The 26,638-nt window shown below is 66.1% G+C and overlaps 1 protein-coding gene across 3 annotated transcripts; it reads right to left on the bottom strand.

The window, feature by feature from the left end:
* Positions 1-997: 997 nt before the first annotated feature.
* LDB1 (LIM domain binding 1) lies at positions 998-25,630 on the bottom strand. 3 transcript variants are annotated; one of them, XM_084526653.1, is made up of 11 exons: positions 25,455-25,630; positions 6,437-6,539; positions 5,886-5,930; positions 5,590-5,665; positions 5,217-5,319; positions 4,926-5,098; positions 4,652-4,774; positions 4,442-4,525; positions 4,131-4,254; positions 3,852-3,994; positions 998-3,497 (listed from the first exon to the last, which is right to left on the bottom strand). In XM_084526653.1, the coding sequence occupies exons 1-11, from the start codon at positions 25,477-25,479 to the stop codon at positions 3,267-3,269; spliced, it is 1,230 nt and encodes a 409-aa protein (XP_084382779.1). In that variant the 5' UTR covers positions 25,480-25,630; the 3' UTR covers positions 998-3,266. The 3 variants fall into 3 exon arrangements, with proteins under 3 accessions (XP_084382779.1, XP_084382778.1, XP_084382780.1); XM_084526652.1 differs by having other exon boundaries at positions 3,846-3,994; positions 25,455-25,629; XM_084526654.1 differs by lacking the exon at positions 25,455-25,630 and adding an exon at positions 20,907-21,031 and having other exon boundaries at positions 3,846-3,994.
* Positions 25,631-26,638: the final 1,008 nt, after the last annotated feature.

Here is a 26,638-nt window from a genome sequence, read left to right as displayed (position 1 = left end):
CCTGGCCTCGGGGCTCTCCTGGCCTCACTGCTGCCGGGTGCCCCGCAGGATGCTCTGGCTCGGCACGGGCACCGGAGGATGCAAATACCCCAGAGAAAAAGGGAAAATAAAAAAAAAAAAAAAAAAAAAAACACACCTATAAATATGAAACTTCAATGCAGTTCTTGCAGCGCTGGAGCTGATGCGGGAAGGGAGGTTATGGGTTCACCCGCAGCCCTCCCCACCCATCCCTCGGGGCTTTGGGGTGGTTGTTTCTGGGTGCTTTCCCCCGGGGCACGAAGCTTGGCATTTTTCTGCCTGCTGATGCCCTGCACCCTCCCGGCGGGCACAGGGGACGTCCCCGAGCTCCTTCCTGGTGCAGCCCTGGGGACGCCTGGTCCAGCCGGTCCCCCCCAGCTCCTCGCAATCCGGGAGGTGAGGAGCGGCCGGGCCCTCTGCCAGCTCCTTGGGCACGGGGGAGGAAGGCTCTGAGCGCACCCCAAATGGGCTGTGCGTGGGCAGGATGCGGCCGGGCACCCTGGGAGCACGGGGAGCAGCTGGGACTGGCGGTGGCTGGCTGCTGCCAGGCCTGCCCCCGCTGTGCCGTGGTGTCACCCCGCTCCTGGTGTCCCCCCCAAGGGGGTCCCGCAGAGCCCACCGGTGCTGGGTGCAGGAGAGGAACGGGGCTGCTGCCACCCAGGATTAGTGGGATTGACCGAGGGCACCCTACAGCCACCCCGGCCAGCCCTAGGGGAAGGATGAGGTGACATCCCTCATCCCTCCTGTCACCCCAATCCCTGTCCCTGTCCCCTCTGCTATGAGGAAGCGGGCCCAACCCCACCTCCACCCTCCAGCACACCCCTGTTTCAGGAACCCCATTTTTTCCCCGATTTTCCTCCTGTGAATGCCCTGCAGCGTTACCCACAGCCGCAGGCTCCCTGCCCTGTAGGGGGGGGGGGGTCACTGGGTGTGAAACGCTCCCAGTCCTGGCTGGGAAATAAGCGCTCGGGACAGCCTCAAACCGAAAAGTCGTTTTATTGGTACCATACATGACTCATAAATGGCACAAACTATGGAGGAGAAGGGGAAAAAAAAAAAAAAAAAAAAAGAAAAAAGAGAAAAAAAAAAAAAAAAAAGAAACAAAAAGGCATTACAGTGTGTGCCCGGGGGGGTGAAGGGGGACAGCGAGGGGCACGTCACCACCCCACGGGAGCCCCAGCAACGCGGCAGCGGTGACAATCGTACCTTAACTGCAAAGCACAGCCCCCCCCCCGCCGTGCCAGGCCCCCACCGTGGGGTCCCCATGCTGGGGGGGGGGGGCCCAGGGCGCAGGAGCCACCCCAAGGCGTCTCCCTGGGGTTTTTGGGGCCGGGAGCAGGCCAGGGCTGAGCCTGGGGCTCAGGCACCATCTCCCAGCCCCACCCCGGGGACAGCAGCAGGGGGGGTGTCATGGGGGTGTCCCCCCCAGTTTGGCCACCCCCCAGCATCTCAGCCATGGGTGGGAGAGACGCAGAGTGCGGGCCCTGCTGCACCCACAGCCCCCCGTGCTCACGGGGGGGGTCCCCACGGCACCAGCCAGCCCCCAGCCCCACGGGGCAGCGGGGGACACTGGCTGGGGGGAGGCTGGCAGAGGGAGGGGGGGTGCAGACCCCACAATTTCCCCAAACCGCAGGGCTGCTCCGCGTGCCCCAGGCTCCCTAACACACGCACACGCTCTCGCACACGCACGTGCACCCAGCAGCCAGCCCTGCCCTGCACAGCCCCAGAGCCCCCCCCTGGGGCAGCACACGCTGCAAACCCCCCCTCGGGGGGGTATCCCAGGGCCCCAGCTCCCCCAAAAATGCACCACAGAGGCTGTCTGGGGGAGCTGGTGAGCACAAACATCCCCCCCCCCCCTCCTCCAGGCACCTCCTGTCTTCTCCGTGGAAGAAGCCTTGGAAGGAAATTTTTTTTTTTCCTTTTTTTCTTTTTTTTTTTTTTTTTAAACCAAAAAAAAAAAAAAATAAAACCCAAAAAATTATTATTATTCTCGTTGTTTCCCCTAACATCGATGGAGGCACCTGCTCTAGTGATAACACATTGAAAGAACAGTATCGTACACACTGTCTACAGCGCGGAAATGTACAAGCACGAGGTACACGAACCCGAGGGCGGGGGGGGGGCAGCGGGGACAACAGCACACAAGATTTACATTGAGGAGGGAGGCGGGGGGGGGCTGCCCCCCACCCCCTGGAGGGATTTAGAAAGGAAGTCTGCAAAGTCTCTCCTTGGTTTGAAGCTCTCCGAACTGGGTATAAAACGAGACTCCCAAGAGAAGAAGCCTGTACAAAAGTCAGGACAGGGTGAGAGCGCTCAGGGCAGGGAGGGGGGGGGCACCGGCGAGGGGAGAGAGTGGGGGGGGTGGGGGCTTTTCCCATCTTTTTTTTTTTTTTTTTCTTTTCTTTTTTTTAAACTTACAATTTTAATAATATTATTTAAAAAAAAAAAAAAAAGACAAAAGTAGGAGGTACCGGGAGCCGGGGGGGGGGTGGCCGGGGTGCTCTGGGCAAGAACGCGGGGGGCCGCAGGCACGGAGCGAGGGCACCGGCCACCGGCACAGACCTGCGGCCTCGGCCCCCCCCGCGCCCCCCAGCCGCCTCCCTGCCAGGCGATTCCTATGTACACAGCCCCCGTGGGCCCTGCTGTGGGGCGAGAGAGGGGATGGGGAGCAAAACGGGGGGGTGGGAGAGCGGGGAAACGCCAGATCCTCGACGGCACCCCCAGCGCAGCAGGATCTGACCCCCGGGTGGGGGCTGTGTCCTTCGCCGGCCCCCCCAGCCCCCAGGTCGGGCTGGAGATGTGCAACCAACCCTGCGGGCTGCTGCCCAGCAAACCCCAGCCGCCAGACCCGGGGCGAGGAAGAGGAGGAGGAGGAAGAGGGTCGCAGAGCTGGGCTGGACCCCAACGCGGGGCGGCTGCGCCCCCGCTCGTCCCGTTCAGCAGGCAGGGGCTGGGCGCACCGGGAGGGGACGATGAGAAGCTCTCCGGGGAAGAAGCAGGGAGGGAAAGGGAGAAGGGGGCAATAACGAAGCTACGGCCCCGGATACCCACCCCTGCCCCGGGGTCTGGGGGGGGGAGCAGGGTGGAGGGAGAGGGCTGGGGCTCGCCCCCGGCCGTGCATCCCGCCGGCCGCGTGGCGCCGGTGCGCCCCGGTACCTCGCCGCTTCCCAGTCACTCTCCGTTGCAAATGTACAGGTAGATCGGTTTGGACTGAGTCCGCGGGGGGGTCGGGGGGGGCCGCAGGGCCGTTACTGCGACGCCTGCGACGTGGGGTTCTCTGACTTGCTCTCCTGGCTGGAGGGCGGTTTGCTGTTCCAGGGGCTGTTGGCCCCCAGCGCGGGCGAGTTGTTGAAGCTGTCCTCGTCGTCGATGCCGTTGGCGGCGTCGAACTGCGTGTTCTCCAGCCGGGTGATGAGCCGCTCGTCCTCGTCCCCAAACTCCCCCCCCATCAGCGTGGGCTCGCCTACCACCATCACATCCTGAAAGGGGAGACGGTCCCGAAACATAATCGAGGTGGGGGGAGCCCTGGCCGCCGCACCGCCCCCGACACCGCAGCCCCTTCCCCATCGCCAGCCCCAAGGCTTGGGCACCGCCTGGGTGGTGCTCAGGGGCTGAACCCCCCGTCCCTAGGCTGGGTCTCGCTCTCTGCAGGGGCTGAGACCAAGGGGGGGTCCTGGAGACCACCCCCCTGCTTGTCCCCATCGCCAGGAGAGGGCTGGGGGGCTCGGACAGGCAGCCCTGGGGCTCTCCCCTCAGCCACTCCCCGAGGCTGGGAGCCCTCCCCTCCACCCCGGGGAAGGAAGAGAGAATGGAAACGGGATGCTTACAGGTACCTGACTGGACAGGGCAAAGGTGCTGGCCGGGCTCTTCTTCTTGCTGTTGCTGTTGTTGGTGTTTCCCCCGCCCGAGCTCATGGTGCTGCCCCCCGACATCTTCCTTTTCCGGCGCTTGCTGGGCTGCTGCCGCGCTGGCTCCGCTGGCCCGGGAGGGAGAGATGGTCAGCCCCAAAGAGAAACAGCTGGTGCCCCCCCAACCCTTTTTCTACCACCCCCTCCAGCAGGGCCACCTCCTCCCGTCCGTGCCGGGAAGCCCGTCGGGCAGCGCAGACTCACCAGGCGGCGCGACCATCCGCTGCCACTTCTGGAACAGGCAGGTCTTGAGGCAGTCCCGGGGGCTGAGGCTGTAGGTCTTGTGCCGTGACATGAGCTCCTGCATTGGTTCTAGGATTACACAGAGCTGCGGGGAGCAGAGAGGCTCGGGGTTAGACAAAACGCCCCTGGCACCGGCAAGGGGCCCCCTGTCACGCAGCCGTCTCCGCGTTGCGCCCACCCGAGCCGCACGTGGGGCTCGCAGGCTCCAGCAGATTTGCTGCCCCACTGCTCTGCGCCATCTGCCCCTCCTTCCAGATCCCCTGCACACTTACTCGGAGGTAGTTGAGTGTGGAGTTTGAGAGCCCACAGCGGGTGATGTTCTTGGATAACTGGTCCAGCATCTGGGGGTCCTGCGCCTAGGGGCGAGAGGAGCAGGGCTCAGCGGTGTTCAGGATGCGTCCTGGTCCCCCCCCAGGCTCCAGATGGGGGGACAGGAGGGGCCCCCTCGTGCACGGCAGGGAGAGAACAGGAGCAGAACTCACATGCATGGCGAGGATGCTGCGGGGGATGAGCTCTCGATGCTGGCGGATGCTGAAATGCCACGTCTTTATCCTCATCATGTCGTCGAACATGAACTCCAGGTAGAGCCGCCCTTCCACGCACACCTGGCCAGGGCAAAGGGTCAGGCACACGCTGCCAGCACACGCTGCCACCCTGTTCCCCCAGCCCACACCCCCAGGAACCCCCGTGCCATAATCACAGCCTGGTGCTCGTGGGCACAGCCCCGTCTGCCCGTGTGCTGGGTGCTGCCAGTACCTGGGTGAACATGGGCTTGCCGTGCTGGGTCACCATGGTGCACTGGTCGCAGTCCAGCGAGACGAAGTTGTTGTGGAAGGACTCCTTGGGGTGCTTGAGCACGTAGTAGAGCTCCGTGGCCCCTCCTTCAAAGATGCTGCGGAAGTAACGGGGAATCAGAGTCCGGCCGATCGCTGGAGTGGGAAAAGGAGGAAGATGAAGTCAGTAAACCCGGCTCCTTAGGGTGTGCTGGCCCATTCCTCCCCCCATAGCACCGCGGTGAGCCGCGGGCCCGGCCCTGCTGCTACTCACTGTATCTCTTTGGTCCATCCTCCAAGCAGAAAGTGATTGTTAGCATGGCGTCATCCTCGAAGAACTCCGTGGTGAAGGCGTCCCACCACAGATTGTCACATTCCTGGGGATGCCAGAGAGATGCCGGGTCACCGACAGCCCCGTGCCGTGCTCGGCCCGTGGGGGGCTGCAGGGAAGGGGCTGTCCCCTGGCCAAGCAGGACCCTGCAGCCAAGGGGATTTCTCCCAGACCCCACACAGCTCGTGAGGACGGGCAGCACAGAGCGCTCTCAGCGTGGGCTCTGTCCCCGTCCTGCCGGAGGGGACCCTGTCCCCAACGGGCCCAGCTGGGAGCATCCCCCCGCCCCCGGCCACCCTCCCCTTGAGCTCCCCACCTCTGTCCAGTTCTGCAGCCTCTTGTTGAGCTCGAATATCCTGTAGTCGGTCTGGTTGCCGTACGGCGTGTGCCTCCTGCCAGGGAGCAGAGTGGGAGCGCTCAGAGCGGGAGGGAACCCCCGTGGGGGACACAGGGATGGGGACGCACAGACACCCCCCCCTTTAGGGCTGGGCAGAGCCCCAGCACCCCCCGTAAGTCCCCAGGGGCCAGCAGCATGCCCACCCTGCAGGGCACCCCCATCCTAGCCATGCACGGGGCAGGCTCCCCGCTGCCCCCCGGTCCCCCCGTGCTTACCCGATGCCAGGCTCCAGGTACGTAGGTGGGTACATGGGAGTAGGGCTGGGGGGAGAAGCAACAGAGCGGGGTCAGCAGTGGGGACACCTCCACCCCTGCCCTCCCCGGCCCCCCCTTCCCTGCCACCAGCATCGAGCAGTCGGGATGCTGACGTCCGACAGCCCCGCAGGGGGACTCGCTCCCCAAAATTGGGCTCTGCTCCCCGGTCCCAGGGACCTGTCCCACAGCTCCTGGGAGCTGCGCCCTGCTCCTCTGCAGCCAGGCAGGATTGGGGTTGGAAAACAGGGCGTTTTGGCAGGTGCTGGGGCTGCTCCCTGTCTGGAGTCACCCCAGGAGTTTGGCCTGGCGAGGGACTTGGTCCTGCAGTGCTTGGGGACCTGGGACCCCCTTGATCCCCAAATTTACCATTTCTCCACCCGGTCCCTGCTCTGGTCCCGTCTCTCCCCTCGCACTACCTGAACTCCACGTGCTGCAGCCTCACCACATTTCTGGCGAGCCAAAGGCTCAAAGAACCCCAAACCCAGCAGAGCCCTCCCCGAGCCCCGGCTCACCCCACATCTCGATCCAGCATGGTGCCCGGGTGGAAGGGGGGGAAGGCGTTGCCGTTCGGGGGCTCCTTTGGCGAGTACAGCTTGAACGACTTAGAGGAACAGCCTGCAGAGAGAGCAAAGGCACGGGGTCAGCCGGCTGCACCCCGGCACTGACCGCAGGCAGCCCGTGAGGAGGGACGCCCCTGCCTCATCCCCGTGGCGAGGAGGAGGAGGAGGAGGAAGAGGCCAGACCCAGGGGTGCCCAGGGCTCACCGGGTGCCCAGAGCTCACCGGTTCTCAGCCAAGGGACGGGTGCAGCCGGAGCGCTGGGGATCACTCCGGGCCCTATCCACCCCCCCAGCCCTTCCACGCTGCTCCTAATCCCGCTGCCCCGACCCGGGGAATGGCAGGGGATCGCTTTGCTGACCTTTCCATCGCCATGGAGACGGGTGAATAATCGCCCGGACGGCGGGTCCCCAGGCAGCCACCATCTGCCACTCGGGCAGCCCGGCGCTCGCCGTGCTCGAGATGGAAGCAGCCGCCACCAACCATCCCCGCTGCCACCCAGGGGAGTCGGGGACCGCCCGCACCCCGCGTCCCTGCTCCCCGGGGGACCTCAGGGTGGGCTCCCACGCTCCCGGTCCCCCACCCGCCGGCTTCCCGGGAGCGCCGCGGCACGCCCCGCTGCCGGCAGGACCCGGCACGCCGAGCCGGGCGCCGCCGAGACACGTGCGGCGGGGCTGAGCCGCTCCCCGCGGCCGGGCGAGGGTTTGGGCTCGGGTTCGGGCTCGGGCTCGGCGCCGGCGGGCAGCCAGGCAGCCGGGCCGGCCCGGACGGGCACGGTGCCAGGGAGCGCCGGTTTCACCGGCTGGGCCGGCCCCGCCGCCGCGGGGACATCCCCGGTGGTGCCGCGGCACCGGCCGGCTTGCAGGGAACGTCTCCGTCCTCGGCAGGCACAAAAAGAGGAGCAGAAAGCCCTAAGGAAATTGGGGCACAACCCCTCGCCCCCACCTACATCGATTTAAAATAAAAATTGCCACGGAGGAGGTCGGTGCTGGCGCTAGGGAATTTCTGCCTTCTGCGCCAATCCCGCTCAAGTTGTGCCCCACGGAAATTCAAATTCCACCGAAGCAGTGCTGGAAATTCAGCATTTTCCTCGCCGCCTTGCTGCTGCTACATGGCATTAAGCTGAAGCGTGCTTGATGCACGGGAAACTTTCCAAAGGCGAGCGTCTTCTGTCTGAAAGGAGCCGATCCATCAGGCGCAGAAAGCAGCAGCGAGGCTGAACCCTGCGTGCTGCCCGTCACCGCGTCCTCGAGCGAAAAAAGAGAACCAGCGGATCTCGCCCTCTGATGTTTTGTTTTTATTCATCGGTGAGAGAAGGGAGGAAAAGCCCCCGAGGGTTCCCGCTTTGTGAATTTCTCTGTCCTCGGCCATGCGTGGATCACGGCTGAGCTGCAGACCGCAAACACCCTCGGTGGGCACGGGACGGTCTGCCAGGGTGGTGATGGGGGAGATCCCTCCCTGCCCGCTCTGCTCCTGCTGCCTTGCTGACAGCCAGGACGGAGCCCTGCTCCACCCCGAGCAGATTTAGCAGCGATAGGATCAGTTTTGGGGCCCTGCTAAGCACCCTGCCGCAGCAACTGGGGAGGGAGAGGTGCCGGTGACGTGATCCCAGCACCTCCAGCACCCTGAGCACTATTTTCAAAATACGCTGCTGTGTTAAGTGGTTTTAAGTAAGGTTACCAATAGCCCTGAGATTTACTACGGGCTGCCCGAGTGCTAAATCCACCGCAGCTACTCACACAGTACCAAGTGCACATGGGACAAGGCCACGACTTTGTGACAGCAGCACCAGCACCCATGTTCACCCAGGCACAGACAGAGCACACCGTGTGCTCAGTGCGATGCCACTGCTATCCATGCTGCCCTTTCCCCAGGGGCACGGGGTCCTGGACCCTTCCCCACCCTCTCTCTCCCCCTGGCAAGAGGCTCGGCGCCGCGAGAAACGCGCACGTGGTCGGCGAGGAAAATCCGGCTGAGGCTGTGGCGAGGGAGCTGCCGGCCCGGGCAGGTCCAAGGGGCGGCGCGGAGCAGGAGGAGGGGACCCCCGGGGGCAGCGGGCAGCCCACCCGCACGGCACGGGGCGATGGGAGCAGCGGGAGGAGCTGGGGAAGCGGCTCCGTGCGGCCGCGAGGGAGCCACGTAGCAGCCGGCGTGCCCAGCGCTCTGTCTGCCTTCTCCCCTGCTTCCCCTGCCTGTTGTGCTGAGCGTCCCCGCAGCTGGAAATGGGGTGGAAAATCCCCAAGCAGCCCCCAGAGGTGGGGAGCGCGGTGTTTGCGGAGCCAAAAGCAGCGCCAGCACCTCGCTGTCACCCCGGCAGCCCCCGCAGGTGCCCTCTGGCCAAGTGAAACCTTCCTTCCCCAGCTGGGGAGCGACTGCGCTTTGTGCACAAGCAGCAGAGCTCAGAAACGAGGCGAGGCATTAACAAAAATGAAAGTACAAGGGAAGAAGCATGAAGCTTGAGCTCCAGCGAGGCCGCAGCTCAAGCAGTGAGCATCCTGCTCCTCCCAGCAGCCGGTGGCACAGGGGCGAGCCTTCGCGCGAGGGCTGCCGCTGCTTCCCGGCATGCTCCCGGCCCGCTTCCTGGCTGCCTAACGAGGCTTTGCAGCGTAAATAGCAGCATTGTTTCGCAGGCGCTGCTTTGCTGGGCTGGGGGAGCCGTGATAGAAGCAGGAAATCCATCTGCCCAGCCCAGCCCCGCTGGCGAGGGCGCTATCCGGAGCTGGGCGCAGGGCGGCAATTCGCACTCGGGTCAAGTGGTTTGTGTGGCTTCGGCCGGTCAGGGTGTCTGGTGCTGGGGGGCAGAAGCAAGGAGAAGCATCCAGAGAGGCCGAAACACACGGAGAGGTGCACGGCGTGCCCCGGCAGAGCTGCTCCTCCATCCCTCCTTCCTCTTGTTCGGAGGGCACGGAGAGGGCAGCGCGAACCAAAGGGAAGCCGGCAGCACCCCACACCCCCTGCTGCAGCTTGGAGTAAAAACCAGCACACAGCAGGGCAGAACCCACAGCGCTGCCTGTCCTGAGGATTACACTCTCACTTTCCTTGAGCCACGCAGCAGCTGTGCCCACATCCGAGCAGCCTCCGAGCTCACCCTGACCATTAGCTGTCCCCTTGCCGGCACCGTGCGGCCTCACCTCCGGCACCCGGCGATCTGTTGCAGCACGGCAGCCCTGGGGACTCCCAAAAGTGCTTTGGTTCGCTGCTGCCGAGCTGTCCGAGGAGCTGTGTGGCTGAAAATCAAGCATGTTGGGTTCCCCAGTCCCCGTTTAGAGTCAGCCTCCTCCTGGGGACACGCGGGGGACACGCCAGGCGGCACCCCAGCACATCAGCACCAGAGCACGCCGAGCAGGGAAATCCCAGGCGCTCCTTCCTAGTGACCGAGTTGGAAACTCAGGGGGACAGCGGGCGGCCAGAAGAGCAATAATTAACTGCAGCCTGACGGATCTGGACGGCGGGAGATGAATTGGGAAGGGCTGATTAAAAAGCTGTCACAGCTGGAAAGCTCCCGTGCCCCAGTGCTTCCGCGGCGCTCCATCCCCCAGCCTCCGGCCGTGCGTCCCCGGAGCAGCTCGGACACGCCGGAGAGGTTTGGGCCAAGCCACAGACCTCGGGATGTGGGTTTGTGCCCTCCTCTCTGCTCTGTCTGACGCCGGGGTCTGTCAGGGTGGGGTGCTCAGCAGGGTGCTGGACTCACAGCCGGGGCTAGCAGGAGCCCCCTTCGTGGCCAGGCCCGCAGACGCGTGGAGGGAGATTCGAAGCGGGAGGCAGCGCGCCCTGCCAGCTGCACAACGGGCTGAAAATTGAATCCCTTCCAGCGCTGCAAGCCCCAGATGCAATCCCGCAGATAACCCACTTCTCAGCTCCACTGCCATCAACGTGGCGCGAGCCAGGCGTTTCCTGGGACGCTCAGGGACGCATCCCACTGTCCCCAATTGTTCCTCTCATCTTGCTGGCTCGGACCAGAGATCCCTCATCAAACATTGCTGGTTTCAGCCTCAGGAACGCGCCTTTTGCATTTCCAGCCGCTCTCCCTTCCCTCCAAAGCCCTCCACCTCCGGGGCTCCTACAGCAAAGTGAGGGTGCCCGAAGTGAGGATGCTCAGGGCTGGGCTTCGGCTTCTCCCGCTGCCAGCATGCGGGTGGCACAGGGAAGTAAACAAATACCACGATGCTGGAACCACAGGGCTGGAGAAAACCCTCACCAGCATCCCGTGGGGAAAAAGAGCGACCAACGCTCCTGACAAACTAGGATTTGCATTTTCAAAGGGTTTTAGACTGTGGCAGCAAGGAAAAATACACAAAGGTAGCCAGGCACGGTGATGGTCCTCCAGGGCTCACAGACAGCTCCTCTGCCCCAGCTCACGGCTCCTCACATGCCCGCAACACCACACAACAAGGCGACCCCTGCGGTTTTGCGTGGCTGCTGCTCGGGGCAGCTCTCAGCAGGAGCAGGATCCTCCGGCAGGGGCTGGAGCCGCGGCGACAGAACCGCTGCCATCCCCTGCTGCCTGCCAGCCCCCGGCTCCAGCAGGGGAAGGGAGAGGGAGGAGGAAGGCAGAGAAAAGCCCGTCCGGTGCTGCTCCCGGGGCCGAGGGAGGCTGTCAGCCCCCACGTGGCGCATGGAGATTGGCAATCCCGGGATGCACCGCTCGCTGCCGGCCGTGGCGAGGAGCAACGAGCGCTGCACGCTGGGACGCGTAGTCCCCGGGGACGCGGCCCCGCCGCCCGCCGCCGCCGCCTCGCTCCATGTTGTGGTGTCCCAGCTGCAGCCCGGGGACGGGGACGGGGACAGCAGCACCGTCACCCCCAGTGGGACGCCCGCCCGGGGCAGGGAGGGCACAAGCAGCGCTGCACGGAGCTTGCTGGCAGCAGAACAGTTCGCAAAGTGCCACCTGCACCAGCTGAACGTCTCTGTCCTGGGTTAAACCGAGCAGAAACAGCCCGTGCCAGATCTCAGAGCAAACGCTTTCGGGTGCTGCCCTGCCAGCAGAATGTGCTGTGCCTGGTGTCAGGGCTTTTGGCACAGTGCTCAGGATCCCTCCAGCCCGACACCAGGCTGCTCGCCATCCTCACCGCCCTCACATGGAGCAATGTCACAGCCCTACACCTACAGGCACCCCCAGTCAGCTGGAGGCAGGGGAACCAGCCCCTGGACGTACCCACAACGCAGCCCGGGGCTGATCCCAGTCGGGCTGGGATCTGCCAACGGCACCAGCACCCCCCTGCACATAGCACAGCAGTTACGGAGGAGCTGAACCCAATTCCCATCCCAAACGAGCTGGCAGACTGATCAGCACAAACCCCGAGGGCCAAAACCCCAGAGAGCCACGGATTTGGGGGACTTCAACCTGGTGCTCCATGGGCACGCGTGGCCCAGGGGGAGCTCCCCGACCCAGGAGCGAAGCCCTGCAGAAACCACCCCACCTCTGCTGCCCAGCCCCGGGCCCATCTCACCCGGGCATCCCCACTTTTAAGAGCAGTCTGCCTGAAACAACGGCCGGGAGGGCGACCGGTGGGACAGCCTCGCCACCGCAGGTGTCGCAACCGCACGGAGCAATTAGCGGCCGCACGGAGCAATTAATGTCAGAGCACCCTGCCCAGCGGGTCACTCGCAGGACGGGAGCTTTCCGAAGGAGAGGTGGTCAGGAGAAGCGCTGCTGCTGCTCCATGACTGTGCAGGAGCCGTGGTTTGTCCCTTCGGGCAGGGTGCTCGGAGCTGCAAGCACGCAGAGGGCTGGCACGAACGGCTGGGGTGCTGGACACAGCTCAGAGCCCCCCCAAAAGGAGCCGAGATGCTCCCAGGGCTGGTCAGAAGGGTCTGGAGGAAAACACTGCCACGCTGCTGCAGTTCAGGGTGACAGAAAACACTTGGGGACGATCGCTGCTGCACCTGGTGGTGCCACCCTGCCAGCCGCGGGACACGGACAGGTCCTCGTGCCCACCTGGCCCACCTCTTCCCACATCACGAGGGATGCGGGATGTGCTGCCTGCTCTCACCCGTCTCCAAAAGAAGCTGAGAGGCTTCGCATCACCAGCGAAAGGCTCCTCAGCTCACCAGTGAACTTTTGCATCCTTTCACTGGCACCTTCCTATTTTACATCGGCTGCGGCCAAGGGGAAAAGTCCCCAGCAAACCACAGGGAAAGCCCCGCATGGCCAAACCTCCCAGCGGGAGCCTCTCTCCCCTCGGACCACAACTTCTCTGTTTTTAAAACAAGACATCTCGCACACCTTTCTGCTCGGCGCTCCTTTCCCGAGTCCTCCAGGTGTGCTCGGATCGCAGATTTGGGATCTCTACAACATCAGGAGGGCAGAGACCACGTTCCCTCCTCCTTCAGAGGAAACCACAACTCTCCCACAACAAGAACGCGCCACAACCCGAGGCTTTCAAGAAAGAAGACGTCCAAATTCACCGGGACTTCACACAAACCGTGAGAGCTGGCACCTGACCGGCTCCGGAGGAGTCGCTACAGACCCGCCGAGACAAAGCGCTCCGGGACGCACGGCGAGAGCAGCGCCCGCGGAGCTGGGTGAGGAGGGTTTGCTCCCACACCTGCAGCAGAAGGCCACCAGCTCTGCCCCAACATCGCCGCGAGGAGCGCCGGTCTGACCTGTAATCCCGGGCGGCGCTTTTAGAGGAACAGAACAAGCTGCACTGATTTGGGGAAGAAAGTTTTCCAGCCCCCACAGGATCCCGCAGCCTCCCAGCCCTGCGCTCGTGCCTCGAGCAGGGACCCTCGTGGCACAGCCGCCCTGCTGAGCCCTTCTTCACCCCGCTTCTCTTTCGGGCTCGTGCTGCAGCCCCGCTCTCCTGGCCACGTCCCTGGCCGAGCCTGCACTTGCCCATGGCCCAGGACCCGTCTGGAGCCACCAGCGCCGTGTCCCAGCCACGCAGCCCTGCGGCAGCTTCGGGGCTCGTCTCTCCCGGCCACTCAGGAGAGGCGTGGGAGAGCCGAGATTTTCAGTGGGAAAATTACCTGCCCAGCCCGAGGGCCCCGTGCTGCAGCGCAGGGACCCAGTCCCCTGCCCGGGCGAGTCGCTTCAGCTCCCCGGGAAACCGCAGGGACGGGCCCCGGGGAGCCCCAGGGGCGAGGGCTCGCGGCCCCGCAGCTCGTGCCAAGCCTCCGTCAGCACGGGGCCGGTGATAGACACGGGAGCACACGCAGGTGCTGCTCCCCCCGTGCCCCCCCTGCGGCCCCGAAAGGCTTTGTCTGTGGGCAGGGATGAGCTGCGTGCGCCCGCAACCCCAAAGTCCTGCAGCACCCCTCCTCGTGCACCCCCTCGGATGTTTCGTTCCCTCTGAGGTGCTTTGGAGACGCTCGCGGGACCCTCGGAGCTGCGGGAGAGGACAAAGTTGCGGCGGGCAGGGAGGAGAGGTGGGCGAGCAGCCCCCCGTGACAGAGTGCCCGGAGGGGGCCGGGGGGGCGCGGGGCAGCTGTCAGGGGGCTCGGCCGAGGGAAGGAGCCGGGGGAAGAACAAAGGGAGCTGCGGGTCGGGATGGAGCGGGGCACGAGGGCTGCCGGCAGCGCCAGGGGACGGGGACACCTCTCCGAGAGGCAGGAGCCGGGTGATGGGGAGAGGGGACGGGGAGGGGGACGGGGGGACAAACGGGGGAGGAAGAGGGGAGCCCGGGACGCACGGGGGAGCTGGAGACGTAGCCAAGGCGAGCTGGGGATGGGGCCGGGAGCCGTGGGGCTGCAGCTCGGGAAGGGAGAAAAGGAACGGGGGCACCCGGGGCGCGCACCGGGAGCGCACCGAGCGCGCACCGGGCGCGGGACCGGGGTCGTTGGAGAGGGAGCGGGGTGGGGGGGTCGCCGGGGTGCCGGTGCCTGCGCTCTCAACTTTCCGGGGGCGCGCAGAGGAAACTTCCCGGGGGTGTGTGGGGGGGGGGATGCGGAGGAGGAGGAGAAGGGGGGGGGGGGCCGGGACTCACGGCGGGCGGCGGCGGCGGCGGCGCTGGGGCGGGGGTCGGAGCGCGGCGGGGCTGCGGGCCGCCATGGGGCCGGGGGCGGCGGCGGGGCGGGGCGGGGCGGGGCGCGGGGCGCTTCCTTTGTCTGCGCCGCGCCGACCCCACAATGGCTGCGGCGGCGGCGCGCCCGCTGCCGGCCGCGCGCACCCCCCCCCCGGCTCGCCCCGGGGCACCGGCACCGCCGGCGGCACCGGCACAAAGGGGAAAGGAGGGGACCGTAACGGGGGAGGGGGTTAAGGGGGTGTTGGGGGGGTGTTTGGGGGTGGCCCGCTGCTCGCCACCGAGGGTGGTTGGAAGTTTGGAGGGTTGGGGTTCTGCGCTGCTCGGGGGGTGCTCTTGGGGTGCCGGGGGCAGTCTGGTGTCTGCAGCCGCAGCTACGAACACCCCCTGCACCCCCAAAACCATATCCGAACCTACACACGCCCCCTGTACCCCCCTGTCCATATCCACGGCTGTGCACACCCCCTGCACCCCCAGGTCCATAACCCCATCTCTGCACACCCCCATAACCCCATGCCCGCACCCACATCTGTGAACGCCCCCTGCACCCCCATATCCACACCCACGCACACCCCCTGTACCCCCACACCCACACCCGTGTCTGTGCACCCCCCGTGCCCCCACATTTATACACACACAGCTACACACGCTCCTACATCTGCCTGTCCCCCGTGCACCTGCCTCTCCACGTGCACCCCCACACACCCCCCTATGCCCCCAAACAGAAGGCCGCTCGCTTTACGTGCACAAAAGCCACGTTGCCACCCACCCCACTCCCCGAGCCCAGCAGAGGGACCCCCGGTGGTCTCCCCACGACCCGATTTTCAGGCACACGAGGACCAACACCACGAGGCCGGCAGCGGAGAACGGCTCCGCTAAGGGATGCTCAGCGCCTGGAACACACCGCAGGCAGGCTCGAGCCCTAGCCCAAACACTTAAAACTTTGAATCAACGCTGCTCACGCTCACCCATTCAATGCCTGAGCGCCCAAAGATGCTTTACAAACCCATATACGCACCCAGGAGGTGACGCATACAGCCACGCACTCAGCCACACACGCCTTGCCTTCTCCCCCCTCGCCCTGCTACCACTGAGCAGCGCCAGGCAGGAGCATTTTGCCCCTTCCCCACCTGCAGGTCCTGCTGCAGGCACAGCCCAGGGATGGGCCCCGCGCACGGCACCGCCAAGGTTTGATCCGTGCCTTGGGAACCTCCCTCGCACGCCACTGGGGCTCGGGGAGGTGCAGGACGGGCGCCGTGCGAGCGGAGGGCCCAGGAAGGAGCAGTGGTTATTTATTTGGCTGAGCAGAGCCAGGGCTGTCGCGCACCGACGCCTGTGAGCATCGCACCGACCGCCTCCACGCCTGGGAGGAGAAACCACCGGCGTGCAAACAGGCGGCAGCGCCGCGGCTGCCTGCGAGCTGCTGACGGCTCACGCCCAGGGCGCAGCCCGAGCCCACCGCCCAGCACCCCCCCGAGCAAAACAACAACAACAAAAAAAATAAAATGGGAAACCGAGCAATCAAGCCCCCCAGACGCCCTTTTTGCTGCTCAGGTACCCACCAAAGGGCTGCAGGCTGGGAGAAGCGGGCCCATCGCACGGAGGTGCCCCCATTTGTCAGGGCTCCGAGCACAGCCCAGGGCTGAGCTTGGCACCAGCTGGAAAATATCCCTTCCCCTGTGAAAGTTTCAATAAAGGCCTACTTTTCTCTAGTTTGCTTTGATTTTTCTTTGAAGTCTTTCAGGGTTTTTCTCGCTTAAACTTATTTCCCTTTCCCCCGGTTTCTGGTAAGAACAAAAACAAAAAACAAAAAACACACCACGCAGCTCATTGGGGAGGTGGCACGACGAGTAAAACTCAGCGTTTCGCAACGGGCAGCACATCCACGAGCTTTTCTCTCCTTGATGAGACTCTTAACTTTTCCCAGTGAGGATTTTTGGGTGAAAATATCCATTTTGTCAAAAAGCCAAAATCATTTTGGGGGACAGAAAGCCACATTTCTGCAGCAACCCTCCCTGCTGACACCGTGTCCTCCCCATGGACACCCACCAGCCCAGCCGGGGTGCCCTTGGGTAACCCCACAGGCGAATTTGGGATCCTCCTGGGCCGGGATCCCAAAGCTCAGCCTGGCTGCCCCGTGCCCCGAGAGCCCCCCCAGCTCCAGGTGGGACAGGCAGGCTGGGTGCACAGCAGCAGGCACACGCATGCGCACACCCGTGCGGCTCGCCCTGCACACACACGCTCGCAGGCAGGCTCTGGGCCGGCACGCACTTGCACAGCTCCTGGCACAGCCCCGGACACGTATGCACACCCGCCCCGGGCACGCACACCTTCCCACACCCCTTCCCTGCCCCGAAGCAGCCGCTGTGGGGTAACACAGGCAGAGCTGTGGGGCCCGCCACGCATCCCCTTCCTCCGTTACAGCACGTGCAGGGTGCGCGCAGAAACCTCGTCCGGCACCGCGAGGTTTTGGGGTGTCCTCCCCAGCCACCGTGCCTCCGGCCTCGTTTTCTCGTCACCTGGCAGGCTGTGCTGTGGGTAAACAGAGGGAAAAGCCCCACAAAGGCAGCTCTGGAAGAGGCAGGCACAGCGGGATGGGCACACACTGGCCGTGCCACGGAAACGTGCAGTGCCCAGGAATGGGGCACGGGGGACGCTGAGCGCCCCATCGCTGCCCGGCTCCTGCCAGCCTGCATCTGTGCAGAGAGGGTGAGCCGGGCTCTGGGAGGCCACAACCTGCTGTCGTTAGAGCAATAAGTCACCTGGCTGTGACACCAGTGACAGCTACGAGATGGCACGGCTCTCCTGGTCAAGACTGGCCATTAAAATGCCCCGTTCCCTCTCCGGATCCCAAGGCTGCACGATGCACACCCAGCCACAGGCACAAAATACTGCAAAAAGGGGTGCTTTGCCCCCAGAACGGCTACTCCTGGAGCCTGTGCCGTGGCCACGGGGCTCGGAGAGGAGCACCCACCAGTGTGTGGGCTCCACAGCCCAGCGCATCCACGACAAACACGCCCCGAGCAATTTATCCCGGGGCTCAGCAGCCCGCCGGGACTGCTCACGTGTCCCTGCTCGGCTCTGACGACAGCGCTGGACTGGTCCACGTGGCTGCAGCAGCCCCAGCTGTTTATGGTTATAGCCGAGTTAATAATTAAATAGATGCTGGATGGAGAGCAGAAAGGCTGGGATGCAGCTGGGAAGCGTGTGTGGTGGTGGTGGTGCTGGGGGAGCCCCTTCCTCACGATGCGCTCTCGCCCGCAGCACGGGGCCGATTCCAGCTCCTTGCATTTCCACAACTGGACCCCCCCAAGCATGGGCCCCTCGTCTGCCCTGGCTTCCCAAAGGCCAGCAGGGCTGCAAACGTCCCCACCAGCACGGCAGGGCCATCACCAGCTCCGGCTGTCCCCAGGGCTGTGGGACACCCACCGCTGGTGCAGCAGGAGCCAGCCCCGGGACACATCCAGGACACGTCCCTGGTGGGATCATGGATGCACCAATGGCTCCGATTCCCCCAGCAGGGGAAGCTCGGTGCCAGCCACACAGCCCAGCGAAGCAGGGCATGCAGCATGCATGCAGGACACACAGCAGCATGAATAAAACCCTCTGCACCCCTGCGTGCCCACAGCAAGCCTGCTCCCACTGCCAGCCGGACCAGAGGCGGCTGGGACAACGCTCCTGCTCCATGGGATGTGGGAATGGTGCCACCACGCCAGCTTCCCACCCCCCTGGGGCTCTTCCCCTCGTGTGCCATGTCCCCACAACACAAGCAGGGCAGCGGGGGCATGGAACGGGAGCCTGCAGCCCAGGGTGCCCGCGCTGACACCCGGTGCCCGCCCCGGCGCACGCAGGCACCGAGCGGGGACGCAGAGACACGCTTACAGAAAAAATAACAATAATAAAAAACCTGCTAGCCATGCAAACTGCACAAACAGCAGCGGGGAGACGGACTGGCCTGGCACTTCCCAGCATCCGGGATTCATCCAAACCGTGGCAGGAGCGGGGCACCCCCGCACGCAGACGCAGCCCGCAGCGGGGAGGCGTAGCGCGCACCCCGGAGCACCCCTCTGGGGGAGGCACAGCCGTCCCTGCACCACAAAGCCACCGCCTTTCAAATGGAAATGGGCTCTGCTTCTCTGCCTCCCCCAAGGGGGCCTTCCCTCGCCTGGATCAGGGGGGTGGCTGGGGCAGGTGGGCCCCCCTTTTTCTCTGGAGAAGGCACGGCTCCATCCATCGCTCTCCCCGAGAGAGAGAGAGAGGCTTGGGGGAGGCTGGAAACTCAACAATGACTCATGCTGAGCAGGCGGCAGATCCTGGGGGCTCCCGGGATTAACCCTTCCAAAACAAAACCATTTCCAGACACCAAGACGTGCAGGGAAAGCCCGGGGGCCGCGGGAGAAGCTGCCTACGGGGGCAGATCCTGAGCGTCCTGGAGGGAGCAAGGAGGAGGACCTGGGTACGTGCGCGCTGAGCGCTGCCACCCCCTGCCTCACAAGGGCAGCTGGAGGAAGGTGCCACGAGGGGCGCAGGACACGCGAGCGCCGTGCAGGGCCATCAGGCTGCCCACAGGCTCCAAGAAGGAGCAGCCTGCACGTAGGTTGTGGCAGGTCCTGCTGGCGAGGGGGGCTTCTCACAGCGGCCCCACCGCCGGGGAAGCGCCCGCTGCGTTCCCACGCCGTGCTGGAGGTACCACAACGCGCATCCTGCACAAAAAAAAAATAATCCAGGAGCTGGAAAACCCATCCCACCCCTCCTGCACAGCAGCCACCACCTTGCTCACACCGAGGGGCACACTGGGGGCCAGCCCAGGGCTCAGCCTTGCCCCCGAGCCCGGGCTCCTGCACCCGCAGGCTTCGTGGCCCCGCTGCGGCCACCCACGGCCGCCAGCCCTGGCCCCTCTGGCAGCGGCCGGGGGCGAGCCTGCCAGCAGCGCAGGGTTTACGACTCCAGACGCTCCAGGTGGATTCTCTCATGTTACAAGAATGGTTCGTTTTACAGCCAGTTTCCTGGCCTGGGGCTGGTCCCCGCAGCCCCAGCCCGGCCGGGCTGGGATCCTGCGATGGATGGAGAGAGGCGCTGGGGTAGCACAGCCCAGCCAGCACCCTGGGGCCAGGTGGAGAGGGGGGCAGGCAGCACCGCAGGGGGGCTGCAAATCCTCGACAGCACCCCAAAGAGCTGCTTCAGGGGAAAAGCAAGGCACAGGCTCAACACCCAGCCCCGCGGCCCTGGTGACTGTCACTTGAGCAGGGAGGAGACGAGGTCCCTGGAGCTGCAGCAGGGCCCCGCGTGGCTGCTCCCTGCCGATTTACGCCGCTGAAAGCAGCCACCCACGACACCCCACTCCTCAAAGATAAGCAAGAGGGGGATGCCAAATCCCCCTGTACCCACACGCGGGGGTCACTGGGACCCTGTAGGATCCCCGTGGCGTGGTTGGGAGGGATGCTGCAACCCCCACCCCGGACCACACGTGGGACGCCTCCCGTGGGTTGTTTCCCGCAGGTAACTCCAGCAGCGGAGCCCACCCCCTCTCCCCTCACCCCCGGCGCGGTGCTGCTCCGAAGCAGCTCTCCGAATATAGCAGCATCAAATAGCTCTATCAATAATGCATCGCTTCTGCTTCCTCTCGCTGCTGTGTTTTTGTTGCTAACATGTGTGTCCTTCCTGTTAACAGCTGCCTCCGCTCCGCCGCCTAGGCCAAACCGGGACACGGCCACCGCTGCGTGGGGACGGTGGCTCCTGGCCCCCGTGAGCCCCGTGGCTCCGGGTCACAGCCCCGACGTTGGGGACAGCCCGGGCTTTGCAGGGGAAGCTCGCTGCTGCTCTGAGCCTCCTGCAGCAGGCACGGTGCTGCTGCACGCCGCGGCTCCCCAGAGCACCCAGCACGGCGCGGGGCTGGGAGGAGAGCGCGGGCACCTCCGCGGGGACACAGCCCCCTGCCTGCAGGCTCAGCCCTCCCCAGCTTCACCCAGCTCTCCAGAACCCCACAGTGGGCTCCATCAGGGGCTCCTGCCCGCCCTGCCCCGAGCTCACCCCGCTTCCCCAGCCCGGCAGCCTCCAGCCCGGGGCGGGCGAGCTGTAAACCGGTCGCTGCACGCCGGGGCCAGGCGCCTGGGCTTGCCCCGTGCCCGGCGAAGCAGCGTGCTGCGATCTGCTCCTGCTGGCAGCGAGGCAGGAGCTGGGGCCGGGTGCCTGCAGCTCCATCTCCAAGGAGGGTGGCAGCGGGGCAAGAACAGCCCCCAGCCCTCCAGAGGAGCCCCAAGGGCTGCGCACCACGCTGGCAGCGTCTCCAGCGCCGGAGGACGCGTGCCAGAGGTTTGCGCACGCTGCTGCGGCAGCGCAGAGGCCTGGCACACAGCGGGAGCAGGGGGTGACATCCCGCTCCCCTCGCTGTCCCCGGAGCAGCCGGCGTCCCAAAACCACTCAGCCGGTGGCTGCTCCGACCTGGGTTTGGCTGCACAAACCTGGCTCTGCTCCCAGCGCAAGCCCCTCGGCGCGGAGGAGGGGCCCGGGGCCGGCGGCTCCTGCAGAAAGCAGGGGGCCCCCGGCTCTGCTGGAGCTGGGAGACCCTCGGGAGCCTCCCCCAGTCTGCTCCGAGGCCCTGCGGGAGCGGGCAGGGCGTTATCTGCGGCCCCACGGGCAGGGTGGGGTGGGAGCAGGGCAGGGGCTGGCAGCGGGGAGATTACGGCCCCATCTAACGCCCTGGGAGCGAGCGGTTTGGGAGGGAAGGGGACAAACGGCAACGGGGAGCCGGGCGTGATGGCTCTGATGGGATCCTGCCCCTCCTGGTGCCCTCTGTCACAGCAGGACAGGGCGCAGAGCCCCACGGGTGCCCGTGCCCACAGGGGTGCCCCGGCACATGTCCGTGCTGCAAAGACGAGCGTGCACCAGCCCTCGTGCACGGCCGCGCTCCTGCCCCTCCGTGCTGCCTCCCCAAAACACCCCGGCCACGGGGACGGGTCTGGGGGTGCCAGGCTGCCGCCCCCCCTCGCCTCCCCGCTCCAGGTGGGGCCGGCAGCGGGCTCCCCACCGCCCTCCCCCTGCAGCAACAGCAGGAAACCACAGCCCCAGCCTGCAGGCGCGCTGATAACGGTCACCGGCCCCATCCTGCCCGCCCCGGGGGGCCGGGGAGGGGGCACCCAGCCCCTGCCCTGCTCCGGGGTTGCCAAAATCCCCCCGGCACCCACTGCTCCCCGCTCCAGCAGCTTCCCCAGAGCCAGGCAGCAAAGGGATGTGCCCAAACTGTGCACGAGGCAGGCCCCCAGCGCCCACCTCGCCGCGCACACGCGTGCGTGCCCTCGTGTGAGCGAGCTGCGCGGATGTGGCCGGGGGAATCCCACAGCGAAGGTGTGGAGAAAGAGAGAGGGCGGCACGAAATCGAGATGGGAAAGTGAGACAAAGGTGAGGGGTGCAAGCAGGAGACACCCGTGTCACCGCCGCCACTCGTGCAGGGCAGGAGGCGATGGCCGTGCCGCTGTGGAGCATTTTGGGGAGGGTTCGGGGGGTTCGGGGAGGGTCTCGCCGCCGGCTCTGGGCGGGGAGGCACCCGAGCAAGCGGGTGAATTCCCAAATTCCCGGCTCTCCCGCTCCCAGCCCGGAGGACGGGGGCAGTGGGGATTCCCCGGGCGGCTCAGCACGCAGCTGCCTCTCCTCCTGCCTCACCTGCCTCCCCCCGGGCCGGCCCCAGCACCCCGTTTCCCCCCTGCACGGCACATTCCTCGCGCAGGGGGCCGGGAGCGGCACAATTCACCCGCAGGGTGCTGGGGATGCAGCTCCAGCACCGTGGAGGTGCCGGGCACGAGGCTGAGCAGCGTTGGCGAGGCAATAAGGTGACTTGTGGGGCCAGGAGCTGAGCCCCCGGGCAGGCTGCAGTCCCAGTCCCCATTTCAAAGCACTCAGACATCAGCGTCCTCCCCCCGTCCCCAGCGCCGTGGTGGGGCTCTGCTCCTGCCCTGGTTTTGGGCAGGCTGACAGCGCCCCGTCCCCACCACGCACGGCCCTCCAGGCCTCGTGCCACGGGGCCCGAAGCCACGGCACACGTGTGTCGGGAAGGAAAACCCCGCTGGGGCGCACGGAGAGCTGCCCTCCCTCCCGCAGCAGGGCACAAAACGGGCCCGGGGGCTGCCAGGGTGGCTCGGGGCTTCGCCACCAGCGCTCAGGCTGGAGGAACCCGCTGCAGCCTGACCTTGGGTGAGTCCCTTCCCCGCTGCAAAAGGAGAGGGCTGCGGAGCCAGCCCTGCAGGGAAGGGAGGCCGGGAGCCCCGCGCAGGGGCAGGGCTGCAGGGCTGCGAGGGAGGAGGGAGCAGCGTGCCTCGGCTCCCCCTCCCCGGGGGCCCCACGGCACCAACACCGTTACTATGGCGGAAAACATCGCCGGCTTTTTGTTGTTTGTTTTTTTTAAATCATAATAATAAAAAAAAAAAATAACAGCCCAGAGCACGCCGATCCCGAGTGCCAAGGCCTGCCCGGTGCTGAGGGCTGCCCGTGGGGAGCCTGGCTGCTGGGTCCCCCCCCACCCTGCTCCAAGCGGGCCCCGGGGCTGGTGGCACAGTGCCGGGCGCAGGGCGGCTGCTGCTGCCTCGGCCTCCTCCGGCTCCATTCAGCTCGTGTTTACTTCCCCGGGCTCCTGCTGCCTGCCAGCACGAGCTCACAGCTCCTTCCCGGGGGGCTGAAAGCCCCCCGGGGGCAGAAAGCACCCCGAGGGCACTGCCCTTGGCTATGGGGCCAGCAGCACCGCGCCCCCCACCCCAAACCTCCGTCCTGGCACAGGAGCAGCCACACAGGGTATGGGATGGTGCAAACCTACAGGGGACCCTACAAAGGACCCCAAGGGGGGGCACAGCTTGCAGGGGGGTGTTTCAGGGGTGAGCCCCCCCCCCTTCCACGGCATCACCCAGGCAGGAAACTCCTCCAAGTTAATGCAGCCCCGAAGAGCAGCCTGGGCAAAGCGGCTCATTAAATGTTTCTGGCTGGCAGGGGGCCAGCGGCAGAGCTTGTTTTTTCTATATTCCGATAAACAGTCCGGGGAGGGGAGGGGAGGGGAGAAAGGAGTGTGGGGGGGGGGGGCACAGCCAGCGGGGAAGCCTCTGGACGTGCCACCAGCTCGGGGAGGTGGGCAGGGAGGGGGGCACAGGCGCGTGCACACACACACGCACGCACACCCGGTGCGCACACGCAGGAGGCTGGGGAGAAACCAGAGGGGGGGGGGGGACACACACACGGTGACGATGAAGCCCCCCCGGCGCCCCTTCGCCCACCAGCACGGCGGTGACACTGCCGGTGGCACGGGGCCAGCTCCCGGGGGGGCCCCTGCTAGGAGCTGGGGCTCTGCCTTCGCCCCCGTTGCAGCCGGACCCTCGCCAAGGCCGGGGCGCGGAGGGTTGGGGGGGGTTTGGGGGAGGTGGGGGCGCACGGAGCCCCCCCCCGTGCCCTCCGGTGCCTGTCGGGGCTTGGTGCTTTAACTGTTTGGCCTGGCTGGGAGGCAGCTTCACGTGACTTTCTGCTTGAGGAAGCAGCGCTCTGGCAGCTTCCAGTGGGAGATGGAGGAGGCGGTGGGGGAAGGGGCCGCCTGCCTGCATGGAAACGCGGCGGGGAGGCGCGGGGGGCACCCCCGGACCCCTCCGCCCCCACAGCCCCCCCCCCCCCGGGGGGGAAGGCACCGACCGCTTGGGGACCCCCGCGGGGAGGTGCGGGGGATGCAGGGGGCTGTGCCCCCATGGGGTGTCCCCAAGTGTTGTGGTGCCCGCTGCCCCAAAAGCCCCCCCCCCCCCAGCAGCAATGCCAGCGGGTTGTGGGGTGCTCCGCCGGGCACCCGAGGGGGACGGGGACCCAACGTGGCACCGAGAGGCATCCTCGGAGCTGGGCCATCACCCAGCGAGGTCCCCAAGGGAGCGGTGTTCCCGCTGTGGCCCTACACACACCCCCCCGGGCCACACCGAGCATGGGAAACCGCACAGCCCCTTCCCCAGGCACCGCCAAAATGCCCCCCCGGGACCCCGCGCACGGGGCCACCCGGGACCCGGTGGCGGAGCAGGCTCCAGCACCCCCCAGGAGCTGCTGCTCCCGCACCGGGCATCCCACACCGAGCAGCGGGCAAACCCACAACCCCACAGCCCCCCCAAATCCCCCTCCCCAGCCCCTGCAGCCCCCCCAGCCCCTGCTGGCCGCCCCGCTGAGCATCCTCACCTCGGCACACCCCCCGCCAGGGCGCCCAGCACCCACGTTTCAGGGGGTGCACGGCCAAACCCCGCTGTGTGGGGGCACCCGGAGCCCCCCACCCACACGGGGTGCCCCAGGGGGGTGCAGCCCCTGCCCCTCTTTGGGGTCACCCATGGCTGTGGCAGCCCTGCAGCGGGGCTGCTGCAGGCACCCACAGACAGGGGGGCCCAGCACCACACGCTGGGGGGCCTGACCCCATAAAAGGGCCTCAGCATGCAAGCCATGGGGACCCCAGCCCCACAGCCTGATGCAAGCCTCCATCACTGGGGTCCCAGCCCCATAAACGGGCCCCAGCATCAACACACGGGGACCCCAACCCCATAAACAGAGCTCAGCATCTAAGGCATGGGGAGCCCAGCCCCTATAAACAGAGCGCAGCACCCACACCAGGGGGACCCCAGCCCCTATTAACAGACCTCAGCATTGAGAGCATGGGGACCCCAACCCTATAAACAGACCTCAGCATTGAGAGCACGGGGACCCCATCCCCTAAAACCAGACCCCAGCACCCAAACCAAGGAGACCCCAGCCCTATAAACAGACCCCAGCATCCACACCATGGGGACCCCAACCCTATAAAGAGACCTCAGCATCCACACCATGGGGACCCCAGCCCCTATAAGGAGCCTTCAGCATCCAGGCCATGGGGTCCCCAGCCCCATAACCAAGAGCTCCGCATCCAAACCAGGGGGACCCCAGCCCCATAACCAGCCCCCGAACCAGGGGGACCCCAGCCCCATTCCCAGCCCCATCCCCACCCCCCAGCCCTATAAGCAGCCCCCGGCCCCACTCACCAGGGCATGCACATCCCACTGACATCTTCACATGCCTGGCCCTGCCGGGGGTCGCTGCGCGCTGCCCGGCCCGCGGGGGTCTCGCATGGACGGCGCGCCGAGGGCTCCGGCGCCGTTACCGGCGGAAGCGGGGAGGGGGGGACGCACGGACAACGAGGGTGGGGACACACGGACAACGGGGGGGGGGGGACACACGGACAACGCGGGGGGGGGACGCGCGCAGCCCCGCGCGGCCCCGGGCACGGCCACGGGCAGCGGGAGCGCGCGGGCGGGGCGGGGGCGGCGGCGGCGGAGCGGGAGCGGGGGCGGCTGCGCCGGCGGCGGGCGGGCGGGAGGGGGGCGCGGTGCGCATGCGCGGGGACATCCCCCCCCCCTCCCTCCCTCCCCACCCGCCCCGCCGCCGTCTCCTCCTCCCTCCCGTCGTGGCGGGGGCGCGCCGCGCGCCCCCGGGGTGCTGCGCACGCGCGCGGGAGCGCGCCCTCCCCCCCCCCCGCCCCTTACTTCTGTGAGGCGGGAGCCGCCATGTCGGGGGAGGGAGGGTAACGGAGAGGCTGGCAGCACAGCAGCCCGTCCCAAACGCGGCCCGACGGCAAAAAGAAGGGCCCCAATGCAGCCAGTCCTCAAAACGACCCAAAAATGAGACTTGTGCCCCAATGCAGCCAGCCCCAAGCAGCCCAACACTCAAGACCCAGACCCCAATGCAGCCAGACTTCAAAGCAACCCAAAAACCAAGACCTGTACCCCAGTATAGCCAGCCCCAAACAGCCCAACGGCCCAGACCCTGATGCAGCCAGGCCCCGAAACAACGCCAAAACAAGGACCCATACACTACTGCCAGTCCCAAACACAGCCCAACAGCCAAGACCTGTACCCCAACACACCTGGTCCCAAACGCATCCCAACTACCAAGACCCAAACCCCAATGCAGCCAGCCCCAAACAGCCCAACAGCCCAGACCCCAATGCAGCCAGACCCCAAAGCAACCCAAAAACCAAGACCTGTACCCCAGTACAGCCAGCCCCAAACACAGCCCTACAGCTGAGCCCCAGACCCCAACGCATCTGGTCCCACACACAACTCAACACCCAAGACTTGTACCCCAATACAGCCAGCCCCAAGCACAGCCCTACAGCCCAGACCCAGACCCCAACACAGCCAGTCCCCAAAAACAACCCCAAAAAACA

This window comes from Aythya ferina, assembly GCF_964211825.1.
Source record: "Aythya ferina genome assembly, chromosome: 7".
Taxonomy (NCBI): domain Eukaryota; kingdom Metazoa; phylum Chordata; class Aves; order Anseriformes; family Anatidae; genus Aythya; species Aythya ferina.
Note: the sequence above shows the minus strand (reverse complement) of the source record. Positions and strands in the feature narration are given on the sequence as shown.

Coding starts and splice junctions, on each gene's coding strand:
- LDB1 (XM_084526652.1), bottom strand. CDS start 25,479: ATGTCAGTGGGATGTGCATGCCCTG. Junction 4,255..4,441: donor CCACACTCAACTACCTCCGA/GTAAGTGTGCAG, acceptor TGCTCCCCGCAG/CTCTGTGTAATCCTAGAACC. Junction 3,995..4,130: donor GCGGATGGTCGCGCCGCCTG/GTGAGTCTGCGC, acceptor CTCCCGGGCCAG/CGGAGCCAGCGCGGCAGCAG.